Genomic DNA, 18,856 nt, shown 5'->3' on the forward strand with positions numbered 1-18,856 from the left:
ATTTTTCATTTATTTTGCTACTACTATTGAAAAATAGAATTATAACAGTTTCCTTCACTGATTATTTCTCCTTTTTTATCCCTCATTTACTCGCAAATTCCTCGTCTCTTAATCTATTCCTCACTTTCTCTATTTTGTGTATGTTATCCAGGTCCCCTCCTTCGTAACTGCCGATCACTCTCTTTCCCAGATTCTACCTCCCTTTGTTACTCTTTCTCACTTGAAATCCATCTCTTTCCCTTTCTTTTATACTTCATTCTTATTATTCCATTGAATTATGTCACAGAATTTAGGGTATTGTAATCAAAAGATAAAAATCAAACAAGCATAACGCAGAAAATTTGAAAAAAATCAGATGTAAAATAAGAAAGTTACGACAATTTAAAGTTTCGCTTATTTTTCACAAAACAATTATATGCACAACTCAGTGACATGCAAATGATGTCCCTCACTCACTTATCTTCTTTTTATTGTTTGAATTATATAATATTTCAATTTTTACAGATCTGACAATAAGGACCAACTTGACTAAACCATAAAATGTTAAAACAATGGTAATTCGACATGTTCAGGGAGGAATTAAACTTTTTTCCACAGTATAACAGGGAGAAATTGGAATATTTCAAATAATAAAATACAAAAGAGATAGTGATGTCATCGGTTCCCTCATTTGCATACCGACCAGGATGTGAATATAACTGTTTTGTGAAATTAAGAGAAAAATAAAAATGTCATAACTTTCTTATTTTACATCCGATTTTGATAAAATTGTCAGTGTTATTCTTGTTCGATTTTTCTCTTTTTATTCAAATCAACTTTTTGTTGGTGTGGACTTGTCCTTTAATACAGCTATTTTTGGCACATTTGTGTGCTTCAATACATGCAATGGTGCTGAATAAAGCTTGCCATTCCTTTACAAAGGGAGTTTACTGGTACCCAAAATATTTGTCACTGTATTTCATTTTAACATGGAAATTTGCTTTTCTTGAACCTTCACTTGTTTTCAGTCATAGAGGGCACTCCATTGCGCTATATGTAATTTATGCATGGCTTTATAAATACATACCATAAAATATGGCAGGTTGATGACCAGGGACCCCGTTTCATAAAGAGTTCAACTGTTGTATCTTTGCCACTATGGCAACTACCATGGTAACCTTGATTTTGATTGGCTGCTGAGCCATGTTACCATGGTCGTTGTCATAATGGCAAAGTTACAACAGTTGCTAGTCCTTTATGAATCAGGCCCCTGGACTAGCTCACCTTTTCTTGCCATTTTGATATTGCATATCAAAATAAGCAGCGACACAGACACTTACAGGTTCTAAAAATCATAATGCCTCAACCAAATCCAAGTATATTGTACATCTCACCTGAAAATAATACTTCACACCCAACAGAGCTCTTTATTAATCAACAAAATGGTTAAAACCTGCTTGATGGAAAATAATCAACGCTAAATGCCGAAGGGATTCTCATCCATGTGTATTACAATTATTATTGATGGATAGATTTGAATTTTCGGAATTATGAAGAACAGTTTATATACCCCTCTACTGACATAATTCAAATAAAAAATATAAATACAAGTAATACTACTGATTCTGCTGTAATTTCTTTACAATAGATAAAAATAAAAAAACAGAGACCAGTCAGGCTTTTATTTACATGTACATATGTTACATCTTTTATTAGAACAAAAATATTGATAAGAAGTAAATGTCATACAAAAGGTGTTTCCATATACATAATACACCCTATAAAGTAAAATTCAAGACCAGAAAATGGTTAAGTGATCATATACAGTACAATAATTTCACTATGGCTTTCCTTGTCCCATTGTTTTGTCTATGGAGAATGGAAGAAGTAATAAAGACGACGCTGAGTAGGATCTTGGATTTCCTGCGTAAAGACGCTTTTTAATGTGGTTCAGAATTGTGAACCTGTTGACTACTAAATTCTTTTATGCCCATAGACAATCTACACAGACGAACTGGTTTCAGTAGTCAACATGTTGAAGGCACCACAGACTTACAACAAAAAAATTTACTCTGAAGCCCCAGTGACACCAGCGAAACTAATCCGGACCGACCTAAGCTTATATACATCATTTCCCATGACATATCATTGGTCATTTAGGGATCGGTTTCGTTTGTGTGACTGTGGCATATGAAAGCATCAGCTGTTCTGCAAAATACGAGGACAGGTAACTCCCTAAGTCGACCTTCCATAAGATGAATATTTGCTCAATTTGAAGTAACTTTTAGACCTGGGGCCCGTAACACACGATAAGCAATGATCGTACAACATTTATCTACGATTGATTCCATTGACTATAATGTACAATCAATCGTGAAAATCAAGCGTACGATTAATTGCTAAGCTTTGTGTGACGGGACCCAGATTATTCAATACATGTGTATAATACCTCTTCGAAGTCAAATTTCTCCCATGTCGAACAGATTTCTGTGGTTGCAAATGATTTAGGCAGAGTAAGTTGTTAAGTCATTTTAACACCTGGGCACCGTTGCAGAAAAGTTACCATTATTGTAACTTTGCCAACCAATTGTAACTTGCATTGAATCCTTGATTTTGATTGGCTCTTGATCAGCGTTATTACCATGGTAGTTACCATCGGATGGTAAAGTTATCAAAGTAGTAACTTTTATGTGACGGGGGCGTGAATGGAACATGAATGATGGAGTCCAGCTTAATGACCATGAAAATATAAATAAGTCCTTTCCATTTTGCTACTTTTATGAATTCTCTCAAATGATCAGACTTTGCTTCAATGTTATCCTATCATGATTCCACAAATTTTATCTCAATGAGATCAGCTTGGAATGAGTCCATGATTTCTTGATAGTTCTATCTGTCGAGTCCTATATTATGACCAGAATGTCTTCTCTTCTCAGATTGGAGGGGGTAGAGCCTTCACTAGATTATGGCATTCCTTGTAGCTGTCTTCATAGTCTGCATGCTTCTTCACTAGGATGCAGCATGTCGCCCTCTTTGCCCCGCTTGAAGCTCCCAAGTCCTAAAGAATGAAACAATTTATCGACCGTGAGAATCAACAAGTGAAAGTTGGACATGAAAAGAAACTTGTGATCAATTTTTCCAATGCACATCAAATTTTTCCAGAGATGCCACTTTGAATTCATAAAAAAAAGTCTGAATATCCTCACGAATGATCATACACACACAATAATGTGTTTTCTATGGTTGAAAATAAGTTGATTAAGTCTGAAAAGCGGCATTCTTGATTATTTTTCATCAATAGCTGGTCTGCTTTTTTCATGATAAATTATGGAGTCAGCTCTTGTATGTAATCAATTGTAAAGTTAGAACTGATATTCACAATTGCAAATTCCTTTTATTTCTACACATGAATTTGATTGCAAGTGTGTGTGTGTGTGTAAGAAGTTTCTTAATCAAAATCATATGTGCAAGTTTTCTTTCATACAGAATGGAGTATTCTCATTGATGAACTATCCCACACTATGTGTAATTTTGCCCTGTAAAGTAAACCATGTTCTAGGGTCCACTCAAAATGTGGACTCATCGTGACACGGATATCACAACAAGGTAGAACAATGTCAAAACTTCTTCTAGAGTCCATAAAGAATTTGAACTCACTATTATGCTCATTCAATATTCTAAACTTGTTTTCTCGTAATATAAACAGTAACAGATCTATACTTACAGATTTTGAAGGTACATAGGCATAGGGCATATCCAGGTCTTCGCAGACACCGGGCAAATGACACATAACTTCAATGGGTGTTACATCTCCAGCAAATACCACGAAACTGAGAGAAAAAGGGAGGGAAGTAGAGTACAGGGAAAATGGAGAGGGAGAGAGATAGAGAAGGTGGCAAGAAAGAGAGAGCAGAAGACAGCATTAGGAGAGAGGGTGAAAGGGGTGGGGGTAGTGTATTATTTATTCATTTTCAACACGAAAGAGGATATGAAAATCCATATTTTGTTCAAAATAGACATGAAATACTCCGAAAATTCGCTTTGCCCAATTGATCGTGGGCCAGGCAGCCGCTGTGCAACGCGAGATCGACGAGGCGCTATCCCTTTATTCGTTGAACGCCAATCAGGGTAGCAGCAACTCCCATCTTTTAATATATTTTGGTCTGACGTGGCCAGGGTTTGAACCCCCGACCTCCCGGTTGTGAGACGGACACTCTGCCAACTGAGCCAACACACCGGTCTTGAGTTTGAAAATATATCCTAAATAGTAATTGATTCAAATGGACTTCTCAATATATTTCCATATCACCAACCAAAATAGGTTAACATGAAACTTTACATCATCAAATATGTTGGACAATTGCCTTGAATTAAAGGCTCAAAACCTTTAAGTACTAGCATATTCTACACCACATTGGTGGGATTGTTTTCAAGTCAATTTTAATCCCACTTTCAATTCAATTCAAAATGATTTGGCCAAGTCTATTTATTCTAAATTTATAAAGTTCAACTGATCAATGCAGTCCCAATATACTTGACTTTGATAGAAGTACCTGTACAATATGTTTCCTTTTTAAAGTACTTTAATACATGTTGAGGTAAAAGTTATCTATTAATACTTCATTCCATCATAATTCTAATTGACATTTGATTCACATAAAAAAGCAGCATCAATAATGCATAAATTATAGAAAACAGAAGTTTACAAATAACAGAATACATATAACATAATACAATCAGTCCAGTTATAAGGGAAAAGCTTCATTTAAGTCAAAGAAATATGATGGGACCTAACTGAAAGCAAGTAATCTTAAAAGCAAGCTTGTAAAACTGCAGCCTGGCCCCTGTGAGACAAGTTGCGAGTAATTACTTGTGGAAGACGGATAAACACCAACCACATTTGGGACGAAATGCATTCCCTAAAGAATTACCAAACAATGTTTTTAAGCAGACAACCCCATCCCATGTCCACTGTCGCAAAAAGAAAATGGGTCCAATCTCAAGAAATGAGGATTGGCACTTTAATATTTGCCATTCTGTTCACCAGTAAATTGAATCAAGGACAATTCAATAAAAAAAATACATACCCTTTCTCTCCCTTGCGTAGAAACTTCTGAACTTCTTTTACCCCACGTCTGACCATCTTGACTTTACTAGCTGGGAAGAAAAACCATAAATATATTAAAATGAAACCAAAGAAAAATCTGGGGCCGTATTCCGAAAATTGTTTAAGAGAAATATTCTTGTATCTCTGGAGTTACAGTATAATAAAATCCGTATTCTGAAAATTCTTGTATCTTTTCTTGTAACTTTCACTGAGCGCGTATGTCAGAGCTATAATGATGCGTAATGAGGCGCCTAAATATCTTTGTGCGCAAGATAACATTTTGAGATATACCGTATGTAAAAGGTATTCTGAAAATTCTCTTATCTTTGCGTTCTGATGACTTCCTTGCAAAAATACAAGAAAATTTACAAGAGGTACGGGGCTATTGTAACTTAATGTTGAATGCGATACTTCTCAGTCAACAATAATAATTTCTTGCTGCATCCCACAAGAACATCATGTTTTACAAAAGGAGACATTCCAAAGAAGTTATAACTACGGATTGTTAGACTCTTCAGCAATTGAAAATTGGCATTCGAGATGATGGTCCTTTTCAAAGAAAATATGACTCTGGGAAAAGCCACATGTATTTTAGCGCAGTAGTGTACAAGCATAAGCATCGGTGGCGCAAAGGAAATTACGCGGCGTGTCAACAATGCACTTAACAATTTTTTAAGAAGGACGCTTCTATTGGTTGACCGAAACAGATCTGTATAAACAGTATTAACTGGGAAAATCCCAATTTTCTGACCAGCGCCTCTACTGATAAAAAGTTTAATTATTGGTTGATAAAATATTTGGCGTGTCAGAGATAAAATAGGGGACGTCCTTACAGAGTCAGAGATAAGACAATTTTCAGAATACCGATTTAAGAGAATTTTAGCAAGCTGTTTTATCTTGCTGAATTACAAGAAAGGTTAAGACAATTTTCAGAATACCACCCCTGGTCTCTGCAATACTTTTGAATGTATTTGTTTCGATGTAAAAAGTATGGCGATTAAATTTTTAACTCAATGACAATGTGGTTTAGAGTGATAATTTTATTCTTCTCATTCCAAGTGGCATACCGCATTCATCTCATTCCAACTCTCATACCGCCATCTACAAACCCCAGGAGGGCCACTTCCATTGACGAGTGGATACCATGCGCGACCATGGGGTCTCGAAAAAGCACCCTAAACTAAGTAAACACGGATTTTCCATATTCTGAAAATGCACCCCTTAACAATAACAAGTAATTGCGTGTGATGAAACCCTACCCTTAACATTAAGTATTGGAAACAAAACGATACTCTTGGCAAGTATTCTCTGAATTGAACCTCTGAAGTACAGACCTTCTGTACCAAAGATAAGAAACTCAACGAGGGGCACATAAGCATATTGCTTTATGTCTCAACATCCAAGTAAATAAGTAACCCCTAAACAAGTACAGCAATATTTTATTTTTAATTATGTCATTGACGTCGGTTTTACCTTCTACAATCGTTGGGTTTATTAGTACAGCCTCACCTCCCACACCTCGCGCAAATCGTACTCTAAACACGTAAAGTGACGTAGTGTTGACTCTTTGGGCAAAAAGTACATCCTTTAATTTTATAAAACAATTTAGTCTTTATTTTTATACCATCGCAAATTTGACCCTAAATACGTAAAGTGAAGTCAGTAGAGGCGCACGGCCAATATGGGAGACTCTCTCCAATAGGGGAGACAATCTCCCACATTGGAGACTTGCTTTGCAAAAGGACAAAAGAAACAACACCAACAAAAGTATGATTTTTTCCACCCAAAATTTTGTCTCACTGAGGTCAGAAGCCCGTTTGTCTGTTTGTGTTGTGTGTGATTGACAACAAAATTCCTTATCAAAATAAAAGTAGACGGTGAATTTTTAAAGTAGACGGTGAAAAGGGGTAATTTTTCATGAGGAATCTGCTTATCACATTTTAATTTGCCGCCAAGGTAATCCTTTTGCAGCAAATGTAAACAAAGGAAATTGGACTCCAAAACTGGAGACTGTCTCTGAAATTGGATACCCAAATTCTTTACAAAAGTCTCTGATATTGGAGATAATCTCCCACATTGGAGACAGTCTCCAATATTGGCCGTGCGCCTCTACTGGAAGTAGTTAGTAGGTAGCAAAAATAGATAGGCCTACCCTTTTTCTGTTATTTTAGTGTTTTTGACACCCTTATATTACCATTTAGTTTACGTTACGTAACGTACCCTATCTTGAAAAAGACATCCTTTTCACGTGTTTTTTTGGTTGCACATGGTCATGGTATCCACTCGTCAATGTAAGTGGGCTACATTACAAACATAAAATAATTTTATAAATATGAACACAAACGTAAATTCGAATGAATGGGACTGTATTTCCAATTTCACCTTTTTTGATGACTTTGTACAATTTTTTCGTGAGTTTCCTTGAAGCCAAAGGATTTGCTATGGGTGAGACACGAGCAACAAGTTCATCATATGTGAGTTCTTGTGTTTCAGCTTCATCATCAGCGCGATCAATCCCATTCTTTACTGCTGCTGGTGACTTCATTTTTAGGCTTATGATGTTGATTGGTCCACGTGTTTTGTACCGCAACGTAACAGCAATACGATTCGTAAAAATACGTACAAGCTATGCCGCCGATGGAGGCGGCGTGGCGCTTTCAGAGATTCCGGTGACATTTACTGTGTTGTAAGGTCGCATATTAATTTGCAACGTCGTTCAAGAATTGCATTAACTATTCTTTTGCACCCCGAAGCTATTTTCTTTCTTTAAAATAATATATTTATAAGTAGAAAAATACTTATTTGTATAAAACCCTTAGATATAAAAGCGAAATTAATAATCAAATTGGCAACTCTTAATTACCAAGCATGGCGGATGAACAGAAAGAAACAGACGCGCCTGGGAGCGATGGTTTTTCAGCTCAGAATCAGCAAAATGACGACTCAAGCATGGGGAATGACGGAGGAGAAAATGCAGAAACATCTCCAGGATCATATAGATCGAGGTTCGTGTATGGTGTAACTTTAATAATGTTTTTTTTCCCTAAATAATTAGCGGTAAATAGACACCCCCCCGAAAAAAATGTGTGTGTGGCATGGCAAGTTCTGCCTTCAATTTCCGTGGCCTACACACGTCACACGCGATCGACGACGCAATTCGCGGGGCAACTCCAAGTTCCGCAAAGAAGTCGGATGTGTAAATCGCGTCACGACGCGACATAGCAATAGCATAGCCATAGCCATAGGGCGGCGTTAGGGCCTAACGTTAGGCCCTAGCCGCCTAGGTTAGGCCCTAGCCGCCTAGAATGACTATGGCTATGCAGCTAAGCCAATTTATGGAAAGCATTAATGCTGTATGCCTGCAGTGTAGTGTACTGTAGTGTAAGTCAGACTAGAGCTGTGAATTGTGATCAGAATGGATGATGATAGGCGATGCACGCCGCCAATAAACATGATATGATAAATAAAATTGATGTCGGCAAAAAATATCAGAATTTCAAGTTGTTGATTTAATGTCGATTATCTCAAAGTTTTGGGGATATTTTAAATTTTTTGTTGGGACATGTTTTAGTGTGTTTTGACGTGCTAGCGAATAGGGAAAGAACTCTGAGTCTTGTTTTCCGAAAAAGAAATGTATCTGCAGAAGACCGAAGAATCATTTTCCTAGAAAGTCGCAAAGGCAAAAAGTCCCAATGTCATTATGGTCACATATCAATAAACCAGCGCACGCACGACACTAGCACTGGTCCGACGGTGCCAGACCGGTAAAAATTGCTGTTGCTGGGGCCAGTAACTTTTCAGAAATGGCAAGATTTACTGGTCCGAAATGATCAGTAAAAATTATACCCTACTGATACAAATTATATTTTCTTCTCTTTTAGAAATTATGGCTCTGGTGTCTCACTAAAAATGTTCTGCAAAATTGAGAAATGGCTCTCATGAATTATGTGTTTGTGTACTGTTTTTTTTTTGGGGGGGGGGGGGATAACAATAAGCAATAAAAGACGGCAAAATAAACTAAAGCCTTTTTTATGTTTTTCTTTATTTTTGGAGACCAGTAAATTTTAGGTTCGGACCAGTATTAAAAAATGGTAGAACTGATTATCTACTGGTCCGACATGATCAGGTTGGGCCAGTAGCATAATAGGGTTAGTGTGGAGCCCTGAATAAACCGTCGATTGATTTTAGGTAGTAACCGCTAGAATAACTTTCATAAACCTGCCGTGGCCGTTATGAACTCTAGTCAGCCAGTTCTCCAAAAAGAATTATAGGTCTAAATGATGCAGTATGTAGACAGCAGTGGAAAGGAAAATAAAATAGAATAGAAGTTGTAAATATCTCAGATTACTTACGGATGATCAGGAACATTTTAAAATTGTTAACAAGTAAAAACAAATTTTAAATACCTTTCGTTATGAACTCCCGTCCTCCAAAACAAATTATAAAATATAAATGACGCATTATTCAGACAACCGCAGAAAGAAAAATAAAACAGAATAGAACTTTGAAGTCATAAATATCTCAGATTACTAATGGACAATCAGGAACATCTTAAAATTGTTAACAAGTAAAAACATTTTATATACCTTCTGTTATGAACTCCCTTCCTCCAAAAAGAATTATAAATGACGGCGTCAAATTAGACTCTTTCTGTGTGTGCACATGTGTCGCATTGTCGATGTACAGAGCCTTAGTACAGACAATAGACAGTGTCAGCGGGGCAGGCCCAAGAGTCCGAGGGTCCACGAGGCCGATTACTTTTCCCATGAGACCGAAGGTCCATGAAGCCGATTTTTCTTCAAGTGTATTTTCTTTCATGAGGATTTTTTCTATCAGTGGAAAAGTTTCTGCTTAGCATTTTCGCCATTGAAAACTGAATATAATGTTATAATATGATGCTTTCGTAAATCGGGACAACAGGATTAATGCTTGAGTATCATCTCACCCATCATTAAGAAATGTAGCTGTTGAATCCTTTTTTTCAGCTGTTTATTCTTTAGAAAAATTTGAAACTTTCATTTTAAACATTTTCTTATTGTTATTATTTCTCGGTTATGTTTTTTGCTTGGAAATGTAGATTTTATCCCATTTCAAAACAGCAAGGTTAAGACAAACATAAATTGACAAAACCAAATATACCAATTTCAAAGAACAACAGGAACTTACTAGATCTATGAAAATGACATTTGAACTAATTTGAACTGTCAAATTCTGGACTTAGATTATAATTTAAAGATTAGAATGTAAATTTTTTGATACACTCCGAATGTTTCAATCTGAATTTGTCATTAAAAACTAATGAAACTTTAACTTAAAAGTCTTCATAGCATGCCTTGAACTTGGGGTCTTGAACTTACACTTTTGCCTATATAAGTTGCGACTTCGTTGATTAATATTGATGAAGACAAACATTCTGATTAACGAAAATATATGATTAGAGAAAAGTCGGCCTTGTGGACGCTCGTCCTCGTGAACCCTCGGCATCGTGGGAATACCTGTGTCAGCATGGTCAGTGTGTGTGTCTGCGCTGGTTTTGTACAAAGTCACTGCCATGCCATGATATGGGAGTGGAAAGATGTAACCAGCGCTAATGAAATAACGGCAGTGAATTGCGTGGTGACTATTTCACAATAAAAGCCAAAAGAATAATTTCATAGGCCCGAATTCACAAAGGTGGTTTTGAAAACCCACGGTTGAATCCATGGTTTATGCAGATTTTATGCTATTTTATGCATGAGTCCACTGTTTGAAGAGTGGACTCATTAATTCAAAACAGTGGACTCATGAATAAAATAGCGTGGATAACCACGACAACAGGCGTCAAATTGGCGCACTGACAAAAGCGCGCATCAGCATTGGACATTTTTTAATATACATGTACGCGGTAAAATAAGCGTAATTTATACAGGAAATCTGCATAAACCATGGACTCAACCGTGGGTTTTCAAAACCACCTTTGTGAATTCGGGCCTTCTAGTCTTTAGTTTAACTGTCCTTGTCATATGCCTGTGGCTGTAGATGCATTGGTCCATCAATTGATAAGGATCATCCCAGAGAACAAGGATATCCTCTTAAAGTTCCCAAGACAAATCATGACTTGAATTCTTGATGGAGATTGTCCTTGTTTAATGGGAACATTTTTTTTTCACTCCCTTCTGCGGGATATAAGCGGTAATTACGGGAATCAAGGGTGCTAAAAATAGATTCTGTGACCTCAATCCCCCCTCCTCACCCCTGCTCACCAAATATTTTGTGATGTTATGACAGCTATGAAATTCAAGATTGTAAGATTTGCAAATGTTTCTCATTTTCATTTATTTTATTTTAATTGTCATTCTGAATTTTAATCTTTAAAAATTTCATTAAGGGTGCTGTAAGCCTGTAAGTAACACAAGCTTGGCATTTGGTTGTGGGGGCAGATAATGCACTTGATTACATGTACATGTACATTGGCTGATTCATATGTCCATTTTACATGTAGCACACAAAACATTTGTTCAATTGATGCTAAACTTTTTTTGTGTGTGTTTCTGCCAAGTCAGTGAATGAAAATACATGTAGTTGGGTTTTGTTATTGTTACATACATCCCTTTCCTGTGTATACTGTAGTACAAAACCTGTAAGCATTGATTAAAGATACATGTATATCCACAGAAAAGCAACAAATCATCTTGAATACTGTAGGCTTACTTCATTGTATAGTGCCATTATGTCAGCCATGGAGTCAAAGGAACTGAATAAGAGTCAGCGCAACTTCTGAGATCTTCTTGTTCTCATTCGTCAGGACTGGTTATGGCCAATATAAACAAGACTCCTAGTACAATAGGTAATCATTACATGTGCCTGTTACAAAGTGCTCAACCTTGATTAAAAGCTGAGAGAATGATTAACGATGAGAGACGTGAGTGACCAATTCCAACCATCATTTTCTTGCTCTGCAGAGAAGACGGGAGTGAGATGGAAGCTTCAATAACTATTGACGATGAACTACCACCAACCTTTGTCCGGCTGGCACCAATTATAACCACAAGTGAAGCCATAGCGACGGGCGAGTCAACATCCAGTACCCCATCAGTCGAGGGAATAGACCAAGCAGCATCGCAGAACGAAGGCACTCCTGGGTCAGGGGATACAGAATACAAGTTTGTAGATGGAAAATATGTTCAGTACACACCTACAGGTGCGGAGGGTGATGGAAGCCCACAGTTAATGGATTTCAATGGCAAGTCGTCCAGTGTGGCCTCCGTTGATGGTGGCCAAGGATTCATATGTAAAGTGTGCGGTGCCTGGTATAAGCTTCGTCAATCACTGAACTCGCACATACAGGACCAACATCAAGGCAAGCGATTCAAGTGCAGCAAGTGTCCCTACAGCACCAATAGGCGCCATGACCTCTACCGTCACGATGGGCAGGTGCACAGGGGTTCCGCCAAGCAAACAGTCCCTCTGGTCAGTCCATTAGCACCAAAGTCCAAAAGCAACACGGTTGCAGCAGCCCTGAAAAAGCGCGAGGAAAAGAAATTAAAGAAGGCAACCGCTGTTGGCACCACCAGCTTTTCCGCAACCAACCTGTCTGCGACCAACTTGACCCCTGCAGGCTTGAGCACCTCCAACTTAACCACAGTGAACTTAAGCTCTCCTGTCATTAACATAGAAAACAAGTCCGTTCGACAGGTCCTCAACCAAGGAGACGTTGCCAATACCCAGCAGTTGGTTGTTGTGAGTGACGGGATGCAGGGAGCTGTTTATCCTGGGTCATCTTCGCCTCTGCAGGATCAGGTTATGAAGTCGGGATGGGTGGAAGAGAATTCAAGCAGCAGCAAGCCGCACAGGCAAACAGAATCCTTTGAGCACCAGCTCCCAAGCGGTGCCATCTTCAGACGCATCACAGAAATCACATTTTTCCCTGATGGACGCATTCAAGAGACTCGTACAGAAGAATATGAAATGCCATGATTTCTAGAATTGAAAATATAACTTGGTTTGCCAATTCATTAGTCAAATTGTATTTATGTCAGTCTATGTAAAAGCATGCACATGAAAAAATACCATGTAAGGAATACATTACAAGTGATTTTATTTATGAGGTCAATATGTCCAAAGTAGATGACAAAAGTTTTAAGTTGGAGACTATTGAAATACATGTAAAAAACATGGGAAGGTTTTATGGTAGAAATAATTTGCATTTATTTATAAAGATAAAATCATGGATTGGTAATTGTGTATTTTTCTATTTTTGTGATGAATTTGTATCAAGAGGCAGTACAGCGTGTTTCAGAATAAAAAAAATATACATGATTTCGGTTAAGAGGTCATTGAATTTGATTTGAAGGAGGTCTACTGGATGACAATATATACATACATGTATGTACTTGCATGAGACAAATACTCTACATGTATTACATGTAATTTGTTTTTGTTTTCAATGCCATTTGGCTGTACAGCAGCCCTCAAAATGGGATTTTTTTCAGGAGCAAAGTCATTTCAATCAGGGGCAAATTTAGAGGGGTGTATGTAACCCTGAAAGAAGTTTATTGTAAAAATAGCAGAAGAAATAATAAAAAAATATTGTTGAAAGTTTTAGAAAAATCCACCAAAGAGTAAAAAAGTTATCAGCATTTTAATTATTTGATTTGTGACGTCAAATGCAAGCAACTTTCCTACATCATATGGTACATTGTAACAATCAATGAAACATCATTTTCTCAGAATATTGAAAATGGTTTTTGCTCTCCATGTACATGTACAATTAATTTCACACCCGTTCCTAAAAAGTAAATAAAAATATAAGTCATCACGAACTTTAAAAAATTAAAAATTTAGGTATTTTATATATTACATAAGATATGGGGCAGCTGCTTGTTTATGATGTCACAAATCCAAAACTAATAAAATACTAATGATTTTCTTAATCTTAAATGGATTTTCCTTAAACCTTCACCAATATCTTTCATTATTCTGCTGTTTTTACAACAAACTTTGCTTCAGGGTGAACTTCCCCTTTAAAGTATTTACAATTGTGAGAAAAAGGACAAATACTAAAAAGGGGGCACATTTTAGTTGCATTAACTTTGATGAAAAGGAAGAGGGCATGGAGGCCATGGCTACTGGTTGTTTCAAGGCATACGTTCAGTTTGTGGCATGTCTGTTCATCAGATTGGATAAATGTTTAATCTGCAAAAAAGATTATGTGTTCTGAATTAAAAAAGTATTTGGGCTTATTGGGGTTATTTCATGAAAATAGTTCTTACAAAAAGTAAAGAACTGTTTGTGAAGGATCAAATTCAAATTTATGTGTGAATAACAGTGAACTGATATGGATTTTTGCAGGTCACAAGGTCAAAGGTCGTAGACTTCATTTTCATGGCTCGTCACAATTACTTACCGATCCAATAAATACCATGTAATTCAGAATTAAACTTGGTTTATTTATACATGGAAATGATGATCTGATGAGATATTAGGAAAGTTTTTTTTTTTTTCAAATAGAATTTAAGAATTATTCAATATTTTTTCAGATTTGGCAATGGACAAGCAATACATTTTGCCTATATACACAGTCGAGAATCCATCTACAATTCTACATGTACCGATAGTCTAATAATGATTGAAGGGGCATCTAATTTATGTTTCCATTGTTCAATTGGCAAAAGGAGATATGAAGCACAGTAACACCTTGTGAAGTGTATTTTCCTACACTACAGGTATATGTATATCTGGGGGCCGTTTCATAAAGCTGTTCGTAAGTTAAGAGCGACTTTAAGAACGACTGGTGAACCTTTCTTACGCGCTAAACCATCGCCAATGAATATACCGTTTACCACAAGAAAGGATCACCAGTCGTTCTTAAAGTCGCTCTTATCTTACGAACAGCTTTATGAAACACCCATCTGAAATGAAAAAAGCTGTATACTATTGTGACAGTTCCTTTTCTCCATAAAGTCTGTACATAAATTGTTTGTGTATAAATTTTGTGAACACTTGTATTTTTTTTTATTTCGTAAAGTCAAATTATGTTATAGTGTTGGGAGCAAGCCATGAATTGCACATGTATGTATTGGGAAATCAATTGTAGTCCTGTGGCAGAATTGTCATGATAGGTTTTGCTGAAATATTGACTTGAATAATCCTGGCTCTTACAATATTCCGATCTGAAGAAATGTTATTGGTAATCTAAATTCTTTCACATTTCATAAAGAAAGCTAACTTTTTTGGAAGACCATCACTTGGTGAAATGATATTTTTGTGTGATCTACAGTATTATAAAATCTTGAAGAAGGATGCAAAGTGCATCAAAGCATGAATGTTCAGTTGAACATTTTCATAACATGCCAAATGCTCTTTTTTTTTCCTTTTTTTTTTTACATGAGAGCAGGTTGCTTCATGATCATGACATTAGATTTCAAGGGGTAAAATATATATATTTTTTTAAATTAAGGTATTTTGTGCTGGTGTAAATAAAGAGCATGCATCAAAATTGCTTTTCAAATTTGTAATTTCATCGCTGAGTTTTACAAGTCGATTTATGTTATATCTCAATTTTACTTAAAATAAGAGATGAAAGCCTATATGTAAAACTGCACGTTATTCTTTTTAAGAACCATGAAAGTAGTCAAACAGATTTGTTCCAATTGTGAAATTTATGTATACATGTACAACAGTTCATTGTCACATATGGTATACAGTCATTATATTTTGTATTAGAGTCAGGAATCATGATTTTATTTATTATGAAATTGAAGAGTTTGTGGGGAAAAAATCATTGTCGCACATGATCTGCAATTCTACAGTATGTATTTTGTGAATTTCATTAATAATGTAACTTATTGAAGAAAAATGCATATTTTTCTTTTTCAGTCTCATTTTGATATGATAATTGAACATATGGGTAGCCTACATTGTAGCAAAGTAAGGTGTACATGTACATGTAGTTCATTAGTTTATACTTTACTACTGATGTATTCCGTGATTCATCATTTTTCCTTTTCATGTGGAAGTATTATTTACATATCCTGGACGAAAAATGTAGTATAAATTTTTCTATAAAGTGGAATTAATGGCAAAAATTGATGCACTTTTTTCTGTTCTTATGTTACAGTATGTTTTACATTTCTGTTTTGTTTTTACTTTGTTTTTTAAAGTTGGAACAAAAAAAAAAAAGAATGAAATTTGTGTATTTCGAGCAGACATGACTATGTTAGAGTGAAAGTGAATTCCAAATAAAACCTATCAGTATCTTGAATTTTGTCTGGTTTATGGTCTATTTGTGCTATTTGTGAAGGCCAAATTTTGGGTATATCCCATTGAAGGGATGCTCCGGGCTGAACATACATGTAGTACAAGTGTATGATTTAAACAATTTTAGAAAAATCAGACAAACAAAACACTTAAAATTTGATCCAAATTGGACAAGGAATAACAAAGTTATGGTATTTTAAAGATTTGCATTATTCTGGTAAAACCGTTCAAGGCATGTCTTCATGAATATTCAATGAGCAAATTGATGTCATATCCCCACTTGTTCTTTTGTATTTTATTGTATGAAATTAGGTTTATTCAAGTTTTTTCTACCATGAACTGAAAAATTGGATTACCAACTGATTAACTGTATTAGACATTCGTTGCTGCAACTTATTTCATTATAAAGGAGACATACATGTATCATTCACACATGTATGAAAAAATGAAACAATTATGATGTCATGTAATAACATAAGAAAAAGGAAAGTGGGGATGTGACATCATCAACCCACCTAATGTATATTCATGACAATGTGCATGTAATTGTTTTCACAATATATTGCTAAACTTTAAAATTCAATAACTTCTTTATTTGTTATCCAATTTGGATGAAGTTTTCAGCATTTTGCTTTGTGAATTTTACTCTATTTATTTAGATATAAATATTTTCAGACCGGAGTACACCTTTAAAGTGCCTGTTGCTCTATTTCTAGATTATATGTCCCAAAACAGTTATGATGTGGATGAATAAGGATAAAAATCGATTTGCTAAATTTGTGTGATTTTTAGCTTGAAATGAGATGCCTGATAAGAAATGAACAAATATTTGCATCTTTTCTTGGAATGAAATAACTTTTCAAAAATGGAATGGTATAATTTTTCTAAATGTCAGATGTCCTATTAATAATTGTAGGATAAGTGGCCCTTTTTACATGTAGAATTAAAAAAGGATAACAAAAATATTGGGTTAAATTTTAACTTGAGGGTAATTATTTTGTCCAACCAATTTGGGGCAATATTTTACCCAATGCGGGTAGCATACAATGTACATGTATTGTCCAGTTTCGTTAAAAAATAAGCAGCAATTACTTTAGAACGGGCAAAATTTTCATCACACTGGATAAATAAAAATGTCCGAAAGAAATGCCCAATGTTGATTGGACATATAATTACCCTCATGGAGCATTTTTACCCAATATTTTTTTAGAGTGTATATGTGTGAATGAAAATGTCTCCCTTATAATGAAATAAGTTGCAGCATTGAATATCTAACGCACAAAATCGGTTGTCTATTCTATTTATTTAGTTGTTGGAGGAAAAACTTTGTATAAACCTAATTTCTTATAACAAAATACATACATGTAAGAACAAGTGGGGAAAATGACATCATCAGTTTGCTAATTAAATATTCATGAAGACATTCCTAGAACTGTTTCACCGGAATAATGCAAATCTTTAAAATGGCATAAATTGCCAAAGCCCTTTGATCATATTTTTGGTAAAGCGCTATATATTAAGTACCTGTTAATGTATGTATGTATGTATGTATAACTTTGTATATTCTTTGTCCGATTTTGATCAAATTTTCAGTGTTTTGATTGTCGGTTTTTTTTTTAATCTGTTCAAATCATATTATTTTCAGCTTGGAGTATCCCTTTAAAGCTTTGAAATGGGCTTCATATGAAAATCTAACCCCCAATTTGCCAAATGAAAAAAATTGTAAAGAAAAAGAAAACTGAGAAGCAGTTACAACACGACCACATCACACCAATCCTCAAAGAACTTCAATGGCTACCCATCAAATCACAAATTCGCATCAAAGTCCTAATACCATTTAATGCTGTCCACCATCCTGTCCCTCAATTTATTTCTGAGCTCGTTTCTCCATAGTCCATACATCCTCTCAAGGACACTAAGATCATCAACCCAACAGCTCCTTCAAGTACCTAGACTAAGAACTAAGACGCATGGCAAAAGGTTCTTCTCTTACAGTGCCCCCACCCTTTGGAATTACCTCCCCAGTACTCTCCGATCACAAAATAATCAAAATAATAACTTTTCAAATCCCAACTTAAAACATTTCTCTTCAATGAAGCATTTAATAAGATTCTTATGCCATATTTAATTGATTAATGTTGATGTTGTTTGAATGTAATTTTAAGTCATTCCTTATATCGTATAATTTCATTTCTGTAAAGTGCATTGAGAGTCCTAACAGGTCTGAAATGCCCTATATAAGAACTACATTATTACTTGATGCGAAGATTTAAAAAAAATCTGACAAACATGCATCAAAACAAGTAATTCTATTACAAGTAGTAAAACTACTGCTAGTACTACATGTACCCTTCCCAATAGCCACTGTCACTACCCCCTCCTCAACTTGGTTGGGGGCGGAACGGAACAAAACAAATGGAGGAGGAGAAAAGGAGGACATTGGAAGAAGGGGGAGGAGTAAAAAAGAAAAGAGCAGGAGGAGTGGAATCATTTAGATTAAAAATGTTGAGACACTATAAGGATGAGTCAATA

The 18,856-nt window shown here is 35.7% G+C and overlaps 2 protein-coding genes across 2 annotated transcripts; one reads left to right on the forward strand and one right to left on the reverse strand.

The window, feature by feature from the left end:
• Nucleotides 1-444: 444 nt before the first annotated feature.
• LOC129272327 (H/ACA ribonucleoprotein complex subunit 2-like protein) lies at nucleotides 445-7,765 on the reverse strand. Its single transcript, XM_054909477.2, has 4 exons — nucleotides 7,469-7,765; nucleotides 5,067-5,136; nucleotides 3,704-3,809; nucleotides 445-3,037 (listed from the first exon to the last, which is right to left on the reverse strand). Exons 1-4 carry the CDS (start codon nucleotides 7,629-7,631, stop codon nucleotides 2,912-2,914), a joined length of 465 nt encoding a protein of 154 aa, XP_054765452.2. The 5' UTR covers nucleotides 7,632-7,765; the 3' UTR covers nucleotides 445-2,911.
• Nucleotides 7,766-7,866: 101 nt separating this feature from the next.
• LOC129272326 (uncharacterized) lies at nucleotides 7,867-14,748 on the forward strand. Its single transcript, XM_054909476.2, has 2 exons — nucleotides 7,867-8,091; nucleotides 12,028-14,748. The coding sequence occupies exons 1-2, from the start codon at nucleotides 7,955-7,957 to the stop codon at nucleotides 13,040-13,042; spliced, it is 1,152 nt and encodes a 383-aa protein (XP_054765451.2). The 5' UTR covers nucleotides 7,867-7,954; the 3' UTR covers nucleotides 13,043-14,748.
• Nucleotides 14,749-18,856: the final 4,108 nt, after the last annotated feature.

This window comes from Lytechinus pictus, chromosome 12 (genome assembly GCF_037042905.1).
Source record: "Lytechinus pictus isolate F3 Inbred chromosome 12, Lp3.0, whole genome shotgun sequence".
NCBI classification, from domain to species: domain Eukaryota; kingdom Metazoa; phylum Echinodermata; class Echinoidea; order Temnopleuroida; family Toxopneustidae; genus Lytechinus; species Lytechinus pictus.

Excerpts from the sequence above, each read along its gene's own strand:
- LOC129272327 (XM_054909477.2), bottom strand. The coding sequence starts at position 7,631 with ATGAAGTCACCAGCAGCAGTAAAGAATGGGATTGATCGCGCTGATGAT. Across the intron at positions 3,810-5,066 it reads CTACGCAAGGGAGAGAAAGG|TTTCGTGGTATTTGCTGGAG; the intron begins GTATGTATTTTT and ends TTTTTCTCTCAG. Across the intron at positions 3,038-3,703 it reads CCTATGTACCTTCAAAATCT|GACTTGGGAGCTTCAAGCGG; the intron begins GTAAGTATAGAT and ends TTCATTCTTTAG.
- LOC129272326 (XM_054909476.2), top strand. The coding sequence starts at position 7,955 with ATGGCGGATGAACAGAAAGAAACAGACGCGCCTGGGAGCGATGGTTTT. Across the intron at positions 8,092-12,027 it reads CCAGGATCATATAGATCGAG|AGAAGACGGGAGTGAGATGG; the intron begins GTTCGTGTATGG and ends CTTGCTCTGCAG.